Source organism: Cynoglossus semilaevis, chromosome 7 (genome assembly GCF_000523025.1).
Source record: "Cynoglossus semilaevis isolate Cse_v1.0 chromosome 7, Cse_v1.0, whole genome shotgun sequence".
Classification (NCBI taxonomy): Eukaryota; Metazoa; Chordata; class Actinopteri; order Pleuronectiformes; family Cynoglossidae; genus Cynoglossus; species Cynoglossus semilaevis.
Window position 1 is genome coordinate 3526148 of NC_024313.1, and position 11845 is coordinate 3537992.

The following is an 11845-nucleotide window of genomic DNA, read 5'->3' on the forward strand; positions in this document are numbered from 1 at the left end:
GCGCCGCGCAGAGCTGCCTGCTCATCACTGTTTGATCCTGCGAGCGCCAGCAAACTGGTGTTTTATCAGGACGGCTAATTATAGGTGGTTGGAGGATGTGGAAACGGCGTCCTGCCTCCAGAGGAACGCGGCGTGCCCGCACATTCGTTTGTACACACACGTCCGCGCGCGCGTGCTGGGAAGCATCCACAGGGTGACACGGGCAATCATGTTGTTGAGGAGTGCATGGGCGTAGACAGCGCCTGTGTACAACACAACTTTACATGAGGTTTGGCACTGCCCATCCATCATCTGGGGGACGGGACGACAACATGACACAGCTAACTGCGCCGCTTTGGTTGGCCAGTGACACATGCGTTTCTTCAGTCCTCAATTTAAAAGCCCTTGAACTCCTGCGATCCTTTATCCTCTCACCACCTCTGGTTTCCCTGATTTGTCAAAACTAAGTTTTACCTTTCCAAAGTACACTTTGAAAAGAATCTGACTATAGCACTGCTCGAAATTTAACTGTAGAGAAGGTAGGAATCAAAGAATTAGTGAGCATTTTAGACCAAAAAAAAAAAAATGGAAGATTCTTTGCAACCCTCAAAGGCTGCCACAGGAGGCGCTATTAAGTATGTGATTCCTCCGGGTCTTAAACTCAGGACCTTCTGTGTTTAACGCAGATATGTAAGGCATGATAACCTCTAGAGTATGTTACCACCAAAAATGCATTCCCTTCCTTAACTTGGAATCGAACCTCTAGCCCCAGTTGTGAGAGCCGCTGGACCACTAGACCACCAGTAACTCCATGGTATTTTATTCAGTTTTGTAATAGTTAAAAGTAAATCAATAATATCAGAAACTGAAATATCAACGTCTTAAAACATTCCCCCATCAATCTTTTTTTTTCTTTTTTTTTTTTTTAACGTGACAAAATTCCTAAGCTGCTCAGCATGAATACAAAAACAAAACTAGCCTTAAACAAATCTGTGGATTTGGGAGAACAATTTTTTCTATTAACTTTTTCATTTGAACAAAAAGTTGAGTTTGACTGTGCACCGTCCAAAAACAAAACCAAAAAAAAAAAAACCAAACCCCCCCCCCCAAAAAAAACAAATCCTTGGCATAATTCTCCGGCAGCTGATTTATCAGCACTCAGCATCACTTCATCTAAAATGCAATCAGGTTGTCATCTCTCTCTTTGTATTTTTAACTTTATTCACCAGTCACTCAGCGTAGGTCGATGACTAATAAAGTCTGTGAGGAGTTGAAGTGAAGATAATCCTCCGATTCGAGTGTTCTCCATCTTTGCCGCGTCTGTCTGTGTAAAGTCCGCCGCGCTGCCTTCTGTCCGCTCACACTCCCTCAGCATCTCAAGGATGTCGGCGGATGACGCCGAGCCGTCGGATGACGACTTCAGACGACTTCAGACGGCGGGTCGTAAAAAAAAAAAAAAAAACCCTTGAGTGGCAGTCGAGCGGCTTTTCACGTGCTTCGCATTTCCCCTGCCCTTTAGCGTTTTCTCCCGTTTCCTGCCTTGGCCAAATTTCCAGCGTGTTGCACACATCCTCCTCCTCCGAGCCTCCTCGGTCATGTCATATAAATTATTATAAGTAATTCCATGGCCATGACAGAGCAGTGAGAGGGGATCTTGGCTCCTCTTTTGCCTGGGAGGCCCCTGGACAGGGCCCTGCAGTGAACAAAAGATGGAAACATTGAAGTGTGCCATTTATCTTCATGTCACAGGTGTGTGTGTGTGAGTGTGTGTATCTGTGCTCACACGTACTGTATGTGCTGCCGCTGTGTACCGTGTAGTTTATTGATAGATGTTCTGACAGCCCTTCTCCCGACCTGTCTGAGGGAGAAAAAGCAGCTGCTTCCAATTTGTGAAGAGCTCAGAAGCTGCAGATGTCAGACACGGGTTGTGCCAGTGCGGCAGGGTAATGCAAAATGCAAATGTTGACATAGTCAGCAACCGAGACAAATATTGTATTTCATTAACCAAACAAATATCCTCTACAATATGTATGCATACGGAGGGGCTTCGGAGCCCACCGGATTAAATGGGGTCAATTTAGTTCGCGGAGACGCTGATGTGCTAATTAGTCGCTTGAATGACGGACAGCTGGGCCGTTGTTTCCGTGTTTAAATGTTTGAATGCCACCCTTCATGCCAATACTTGAAATTACTCAGCTGTTTACTCCAACTCTTGCCTTCCCTGGTTTGTTTTTGTTCACATTTTCTTTCTATTTAATATTGTCCACGCTATATGTCTGCTTTTGTACTTTTGCTCTAAGAATTAGCGACAAACGGGCGCGGCGAATATGAAGCGAATGTGCTGCTGCAAATGGAGGTCTGTGGGAAAGAAAAGAAAAAAAAAAACTTCTTTCACACGTGAGCGATGTTTAAGTGGAGAGAAAAAAAAAAAGTTTTAAGAAGCCCCCCTCTCTAATACATTTCCACCTTCTCTAATGCCGCACAGCTGCGCTCCCAGTGGGATCCAGGTCTCATTTTCGTTGCGAACAGCAGGTCAGCGGCTGATCGATAAGTCTCTTTCTACTTCAAGCGGCGACCTTATCCCAGCGGCCCTGGCCCCACCACCTGCTGTGGATGATTTAGACGAAGTAAATGGAATTTCGCTATGAATTGAATGGAAGGGATCCCAGTGTTAAATTATTGAAAGGAAAAAACACCATTATAGGAAACAGTTTCCGAGAGATTGGTGGTCCTTGGCGTTGTCCGCTTTGACGTGCAACCAAATTCACAAACCGTAACGTAAACGCGTAAATTCGTAAACTCCTGGGAAACGAGATGATGCGAGATGACCCAAAATAAATTTCTTGCGACCCACCTGAGGGTCGCGACCCAATCTTTTGGAATCAATGTTGTACAGTACAATACTACTTCTGAAAATATTCTAGAAATATTAAACATATAAGGGCATATTTTCGTTTTTTTAAAAGAGAAGCGGTTTCTTTAATAAAAAAGATTTGGTTCTCATTTTTAGGGTCTTGGATTTGATTGCCAGTTTAGTTAGAAAAGAAAAGATCTTGAGGTATTCAAGTCACAGTCTCAGTTATTCAGCTCCCTCGGTTGTACACAAACATGTCAGATTTAATTTGAATTCATTTTGGAATAAAACTAATTTGGACATGGATTTTAAGATTAGGGTTTCATTATTTGAAAAGAACAAATAATAAAAAAAATAAATAAAAAAAAAAGGAAAAATTGGCAAAGCATAAAATTACACTGCCTCCAAATCATATCTGTTGTGCGTTCTTCTGCCAAATATTATGTTTTCTATTAAAGTTGAATTCGGTAATGACAGGAGCCGTCGCTCCAGCCAAGCAGCCTTTTCAGGTGTAGTGTTTACAAAGGCTGGATGAATGCTGCCCGGGGTTTTGATATTAGCTAATTACTATCAAGTATTGATTCTTAAAGTTCATTTTATTAGTTATTTAACTACACGTAGACTTTGGTTTGTTGTTGTTTTTCATCGGTTGGTGGTTTCGGTACCATCGTTTTCCAGAACTTGAATAACATTTACGTTCAGAGTAACAAGGACAGTCCAACACTTGAATCCTTGCACCGTTGGTTCACTTGTATTGCGATGACTTTATTATGTCCGTACCATCACAGCGTCCTGAAATGAATGTCTGTGCTCGCAAATTGATAACAGCAGATAAACTGGCAGATTAATACACGCGGTGGCCGAGGCACCGATGTTTTCCTAAGTATTATTCTTTTCATTACATTTGAAGTACAAAAGCACACAAGCGAACGGCGTTACACGCTGGCAGCTGCTTCTCGCCTCAGTTCAAATGCATCTTTAGCTCAGTGTGTCACCAAAACACCTCATGAGGTTGCAATAGGCTTATAAACCCACCGTGCTCTTATGTTCTTTTGTAGCCTTTATCCAACTCCGGTTACACTGCATGCAAAATCCATCCGAAAAGCAGAGTAAGCGATGAAAGTCTTTTATCGGCACAGCTGGGGCCCGAATACACCGTGAAATGGTATTTAATATTCTCTGCCTTCCCTCCTTGCTGAAGAGAGATGCCACCTCACATCCTTTGTGATGCCTTGCTACAGAGAGCCGAGGCCGTCTGTGCCCACGATTGATGCCCCCGCTGCTGCTCTTTTCACTCCAAAGTTTAAAAGTCTCTTTTAATTTACAGTACATTTGATCCCTTTAAGAGCTGGTCGTCAATGTTTTTTGTGTCCGTAGCAGTTCCTCTTTGGTGAAAGACCAAGTGGTAGAAAGGCTGATTTATCCACTGTACAGTAGACTGACTGGATACGGAGAAATGTGGAAGAAAGAGCTGTCATTTTGTCAGAAAAGAAGGATCGCAGAGGGCAAATGTGTGTCACTGGTGAGAGCGATGTTTCTCCCCAAATATGAATGATGTCATTTCACTGATAAAAAATAAATAAAAAATTAATCATGATTAAAAACGAGCTACTAAAGTGAGCTGCTAGTGTCTCTAAGGTCGCCAAAAAATTGTGATGTCAAAATGACATCGCAAACCAAAGAGCAGTTGGGAACCCACTGCCGTAGACCAAAGTTTGGGAACCCACAACTGTAGACGGAGGCTCAACCTTCGCCAACTACATAAAATTGAGGTCAACCTTCGCCAACTAAATAAAACTGCTCTAGAGCATTGTTTCCCAAAGACTGGGTCGCGACCCTCAGGTGGGTCGCAGGAAAAAAAATTGGGGTCCTCTCGCATCCTGTTTCCCAGGAGTTTATGAATAATGTCTATCGACTTGGGTCGCGAAGGTTTGTGACCTTTAAAATATGGGAGACATTTTGACCTCTGAGAAGATCTCCTCCCACCATGTTGTCCATCGACCTTTATCAGATCAGAATTTTACCTTTAATTTAAGCTAGATTTTCTGTTCTATTATTTACTCTCCTGCGCTAACATGGTGGAAAACTGAACTTTCTGTGGTTAAAGATAATTGGGTCCCAGTTGTCTGTCATTTGCGGTGGACAAAGTATTTTTTACCAATACTGTAACCCCTGGTTACCCCTGGTGGTTATCAGCGTGCTACTACATGACCTGCTATAATCGAACGTACCCAGGGACATAAAGCCTTAACCTCAATCACCGAGAACATCTTGTACTGTTTAGGCCGTCGTGTGCTTATTTGAAACTGTCAGCCCTGCTGTGTATCGTGTCTTAACTGACTCACGAAATACTGTGAAATAACAATCTTTTCTGTCTCTGTGTGTCACTTATATTTTCGCTACTAATTATTTTTTTAAAGAATCATTGCGCTTTGAATGGCAGGGTGAGGGTTCTTTTAGATGGATCCTCTATTCATGTGAGAGCTCGGGGTCACTTCCTTCATAAATGAGCCAAAGCTTATGATGCCTGCGTTATGTCGGTGGATACCATTGCATCATTACTCATCATCGTTTTCTACTGCACCCTTTCAGTGTGACTAACCTTGAGCTAAAGCACAGAGGGAACGCAATGACCGCCAGGCATTTGATGCGTCGGCGTTGTCCGACATTTGGGAACATGTCGCTCTTTAAAAGGCGCTTCGATGGAGAAGAGTGACCGATTGATTTCACATCTCCACCTGATGTGACTGTCATTATCGGGTGGGTCAGAGCAGAAAGAGCGAAGACGGAAAGACGTAGCATGTGGCGGCCGTACATCCTTGGCGACAGCCGAGGAGTTAGCCTGTGATTGTAGCGACAATTGCACCTACTCTAGTTGTGCTTCTTTGTGTTTGTGCCCTGCTTTTGTCGAGTCGTTAAAAACATCCCCGAGGTTTCCGTTGAGGGGCTGCACGGACCCTTAACTATCTCGAAGCGATGGGCCGGCGAGGGGGATGAATCACGTCGACAGCTCGGCTCATATCACCCGTTGCGTAAAAGGAACACTGCTGGAAGAGGAAGGCACACTAATATGGATGCCGTCATTAAAAGCAGAGAGTGTTCTGCTCTGTGTGAAGCGTAGACACACACACACCACACAAACCTACACATGTATACACACAGAGAAACAGAGCTCTCTATCTCTCCCTCACACACACACACACAGAGAGAGTGTTTTTACGTTTTGCAGAGCTTGTACGAGACACCTGAATAAACTTTGCTCAAGGTCTGAGCATAATAGCCGCCGTCCTAATACTCCTCCATCATTTAAAAGTCGTTACATTGGAACCGATTTCATAAATGTGCTCTCACGGCCTGTCAAGTCAAATCAGTATTTTCTTTGTTTAAGCACAAGTAACTTTTTCCACCGAGGCACAGACAGCGCACACATTTATATATATATACATACCTGGGAGAACTTGTTTTTCTTCTCACGCCTTATTTAATCAAGTCGAATCAAAACCCCTGTCTTTGTTCGGCCCTCTGTCAGGACCGGGGGAGTCGATTTTAGATCTGCATGAAACAGCAGCTCCCCGGTCGGTCCGACACAAGTGATTTCACGCACATCCAATTCTAATCCTGGAGAAGGTAATGCTAGGCTGAAAATCCAATCAGAAATAATGCACTTTCTGTAAAACTAAGATAATAGACTTGGTTAAGTAATTCTGAAGGGCTTTTAATAATCTTACCCAAATGCTCTTAGGGCATTACTTTTCTTTTTTGCTTTTGCATAATTAAAACTCAGCCTTTAAGTATTTGCTGTTTACATGCCTCTTGCTTTTCCTTGTATGCGTGTGCGTACTGGCGTGTGCAATCTGAGCCTCGCAGCCCCTCACCTCACACTTTGCTGACTTGCAGCATCCCAGGGCAACAATAACCCTTCCTCAGAGGCATCGGACACATCTCGGTGATTTTGATTTTACCCTTTAGAGAGATCTATAATTCGTGACAGCTCAAGATTAATAATGTTTTGTCCAATAAAGAGCTGACGTGAGCGAGCGTTTGACTGATTATAAATAGCCTGTTTAAATGCAGCGGCCACTTGTTAATAGGAAACAAGACCGAGCAAATATGAACCCACAAAACAATTTCTGATTTGGACCGTGGGCCACTTGAGCAGAGGGTGAAGTTCAGCACAAAGCTAATATGCACGGGAGTGGAGAATGTTCCAGACTGCAGGGACTCTGTGGAAATACAGATGCATAGTTTGGCTGCAGCCTTGGAGAACAGTTTGAAATATAGTTGATTTTCTTAAGCACCTCGTGCAAACATGTGTGTGAAGCCACAGAATGAGGTTGACAGACTCTATGGGAACACTCCTGCCTCTTACCTTTTTCATGACATCATAGGTCTGAGAGTTAGTGCAATGGTTCTGTGGCCTCCAGTAAATTTTTCTTGTTGAAACTTATGTCGCTGCTTTCCGGAGAGAGAGAGAGAGAGACAGACAGAGAGAGAGAGAGAGAGAGAGAGAGAGAGGGAGGGAGGGAGAAGGCATCTAAACAAGGTGATTGAAATCTGCAGATGTACAGGTTCCTGCTGGATATTTCTGTAAATCACCCTCAAAAAATGTGCTGCTCATTCAGGGTCAGTCAGCGTTCAGGGTAAGGTGGACCTCTACTGACATCTAGTGGTGTATAAATGATTTTAGATTTTAGATCATCGGACTGAGGGTTAAACTGCAGGAAGTTTGAATAATTACTTTTTTAATACCTTTATATTTGAAAGCCCCAAAAATATCAATAAATGTTTGGAATATAAATTGTGTATTATACAGAAGTTACAAAACCCTTTAAAAATGTACAGTAATTCTTTGTTAATTATGTTTTTATGACTTTGCTAGGGCGTACTTAACACTTGTTTTTGAATAGCTTCACACTGTTTTTTGGCTAATGTAACACTTGTTTTTGGCTAACTTGTCATAATTTTTTTGGCTGACATAACACTTTTTTTTTTTGGATAACTTCACTCTGATTTTTTGGCCAAATTAAGATTTGTATTTTTGGCTAGATTACTACTAGGCTTTGGCTAACGTTTAGTTAGAATAAATGCTGGTTTTCCCTGTTGCAATAGCAGCTGAGAATTGTTTTGGCTTCATTTTTAAGCCTTGTGGTGGAAGCTGCACTTCTCCCATTTAAAGTAGTAAAGAGGAGCTTTAACATGGTGTGCTAGATAAATCCACACTATAAATGTCAATTATTTAAAAAAGTCAACCACCGTTTGTTATGCAAATGCCCAGACAATAAAAGAAAATCTGTACTTTGGTAATTTACTCTGACTCTTCTTCACTTTTACAAAAAACAAAACGTAAAACTTTTTTGTGTTTTAACTTTAGTATAATAGGAAATCATTGCCCCTTTACAGTGTCTGCCGAGGCTCCGTTTAAGTGCTCCATAAGACTGAAGTAGTTGTATATTAACCTCGCACAGAAACACCATCATGTTTTCTCGGTCTGAATTAATCCTAGATGGACCAGCAGAATGGGTTGTTTCCAAATTGGGCGATTTCTTAGGCTGCATTCTACACAACAAAGATGAAATACAGAATTTGCACAGTCATAAACAATGGTAATATTGGCACAAAAACTAATAAACAAAGGCAACTACAGGCTGTTAGCTTTTTTATTGCATGGTACCATGCAAATATAAAGAGCAACACTATTTAACCCTATGCCCACTTTTTACAGCATTGTACCCATATCCTCTAAGTGAATTCATGTGAGACAGATGTGGACACACTGGCTTAACTGTACGCTACAGTGCACAGTTGACAGACCATAAACTTTAGCAGCACGCACCACAGGTATATGATTAATTGTGTTAGAGCCCATTTCACAGCAGTCATTTTGACATGAAATATCTGTTAAACACAAGAGTGACTCCTGTAATTAAGTACGGCGCAGTAATAAAATCTCTTTAATACACCCTTTTTGGCCGCTGCTGTGAAAAGGGCCTTTGTTTATTGAGGTACAAAGCTGTATAACACAGTATATATCTAGTTGTAGCTCTGCTGTGACCCTGCACACAATTAGCATTCAACGATCAATTATTTGATTAATAAATGAAGCACTGGGTTGTGTTTTTTGCATTATTGTATTGTTTTTTAAATATCATAAATTAATTTAAACAGAATTTTCAAGATTGTATATGGAGAAATAGCCAACAAATACTCAAGAAAGCACTAACAACAGCTTGAGACTATGTTGACTTCCAAATATTTTTAATATTTTTATTACTTTAATTTTGGCTGATGTAATGCTGCAATATAAATAATGCAAGTTTGCAAGGGAGCACATTTCCATATGTTTAAACAGGATGCAATTGACTGAGGATAAAAATGGATTTTCGTTTTATTTCTACGAGTAAAATTAACTTAATTACTTTTTCACGAACAATATCACATAAAGCACGGTGATACTGCAGGTACATTAGGCTTTATCACCGTCAGCTATTAAAAAACGCCTTACACCCAATCCCATAATGTTTAATGTGCGATTTATGCAAGTAAGCGAATGACGCACTATACAGTGGCACCAAACGTCACTTCCGGGAAGCAGCTACGGCGGCTGCGCAGGGTCTTTTTTTGTTGTGGGCGCAGCATCCAGAGCTTCCATGATCCCCGGACACAGGGATAGACGCTGGTGACAATGGCTGATGTTTCACTGTATCTCACTGGCGTTAATGTCTCCATAGGACAGCCGGTGGGTGAATTCACTGCTCTGGTATTAACGTTCACTTCTATGTCTTTTTACCACTGTTCATTTTCCAGACCTGTGTGCATAATATAAACGTGTATATGCAGCTGTTTACTTCACGATGGTGGTATTTAGTAGAAATGTTCTTCTTTGTCAGAATAAAATGATTTATCATTAATTGTCACGTTGAAATTTTACAAAAATCACGCTCTAATATAATTAAATTGGTTTCTTTGTTTTATTCCTTTGTTCCTATCCATTTACGTCATAAGCTTATTTATTTTTAATATGCTGCTGAGACTGTATTAGCTTGTACACACACCGTCAGCACAGTCACTAACATACAAATGCATCCTAAGAATATAAAAACTAAGAAGTCAGGGTTGTAAATGGCTGAATGTATCTCAAAATATTATTACACTTGTAATGCAACATGAAATGTTAAATAGGAAGCAACAGTTGTTGCACAAAAATGTGTCTGTTTTCCTACTAATTTCCCTGTAGAGTAAAACCTTTTGACCGTGGTTCTGCAGTCACAAGCAAAAGTTTATTATTATTAGTAAATCCAAAATAGTATTATTTGCTGTATTTGTGGATATATATATTATTAAATATTCCCATTGTAACACTGCAACCTGTCTTCTCAGTCTCTCAGTCCAGGTAAGGACTTTGAGAGTGTGGAGCTGGGGGAACTGGACAACAAAGGAGACAACCAACAGCATCAGAGGGAGAAAGCTCCACGCAGGATTATCCACTTCTCCAGCGGCGAGACAATGGAGGAGTACAGCACTGATGAAGACGAGGAAGAAGACCACGAGCCCGAGAGGAGGGATTTGCTGTCCTCCCCAGCTGATGTGGTGAGGAGGGATGAGGTATAATAGTGAGAGGAGGCAAAAAGCTAAAAAAAAACAAAAAACATTTGTTTATAACCATTTGTCCTGAACTGTACAATGTTTAAACTTTTGTGATTGTTGAATTTTCAAGTACCTGAATGCAACTCTTGACAGGTGCCAAGTTGATGTTTCTTTATGTATTTTGTAGCATCGTCTATGGGTTTGCAAAGGGCGGTCTTAGCCAGAAGCTAATGTTGTTTGTGGTGCTTTAGCATGGAACCATTTTGGAAACCCCTGCTCTAAATGTATAAGAAACAACAGTGGAGTGATGTCATGTGTTTGTGTTTCAGTCCAAGATGACTTGGGGTCCATACTTCTGGTTCCACATGTGGAGAGCTGCCACGTCCACCATCTCAGGTTTGTTTGCTACAGCTGCAGAGCTTGTGTGTGTCCGCTGTTTGTGTACGACACACTAATTAGATTGTGCTGTGTGGTTAAATTAGACTGAGAGAGAAAAAAAAACAAAACAACCTGAACCTTACGAATTAATTGATTCATTTACATTAAAACAAGGTGAATTACCTTGAGCAGCACACAGTCACACTGCAGAGACGTGCTGCTGCCAGCAGTTGTCAGGGGAACTGGCGACCTATTTAATTGTTATAATATAATAATTGCACAGTGTACTTGAGATTCACAGGTTCTGGGCATGTTTACCAAATTCCAATAATTATAATCACACTGAAATTCACCCATGTTTGTTTCTCCATCATTGTTTTCTCACACGTCACAGTTGTTTAATATCAGTCTGAACATTTCGCAGTGTAAAATCTCTTTAAGATTTATATTCATATTGAATTGCAATCTGTTTCCATGTCCAAATAATTAACTATTGATTAGAGTGTGTTTTTATTTGCGCGGTGTTTGTTTCGAGGTCGACGGATGAATTAATTAGTTGTGGCCATTTTGGGCTTTTATTGAAAATCAATTCAGCGTTTGATATGCAGCAGTAAAGAAACACAAACGTATTCACATTTAAAAAACAAAATGAGAGAATTTGTTGTTGTTTTAATGTCTTTAAAAAAATATTTTAAAATCTCTAGACAATCAAATCTCCATCTTATCCCATGTTTTTGACTGTTCTCTTCTCTCTTCTTCTTATTTCCCAGCATGCGATTACCTCGGAGAAAGGATGGCCTCACTTTTTGGGATAACATCAGCCAAGTATCAGTACGCCATCGACGAATACTACAGGATGAAGAAGGAGGTATGTTGCTGTTTCTGGCAACATTGCTGTGCTTCTGTAAGTGTTTATAAGCTGATATAGCGCCCCCGTGTGTTGTTGCTCCAGAGGGAGGAAGACAAGGAGGAAAACTATCTGTCAGAGGAAGCGGAACGAACCTTCAACAGTCGACGCTCTGTGAAGGACGAGGACGAGCCAGTCAACAC

General features: G+C 41.2%; 1 protein-coding gene across 1 annotated transcript in view; it reads left to right on the forward strand.

The window, feature by feature from the left end:
• The first annotated feature begins 9412 nt into the window (after window positions 1–9412).
• The window catches only part of LOC103380738 (protein FAM177A1-like), a 4393-nt gene continuing 1960 nt past the window's right edge, over window positions 9413–11845 (forward strand). The window contains exons 1-5 of the mRNA XM_008312797.3: window positions 9413–9569; window positions 10211–10435; window positions 10747–10813; window positions 11566–11663; window positions 11748–11837. Of these exons, the coding sequence (XP_008311019.1) occupies window positions 9516–9569; window positions 10211–10435; window positions 10747–10813; window positions 11566–11663; window positions 11748–11837 (534 nt within the window). The 5' untranslated portion in view covers window positions 9413–9515. The remainder of the gene's footprint in view (window positions 9570–10210; window positions 10436–10746; window positions 10814–11565; window positions 11664–11747; window positions 11838–11845) is intronic.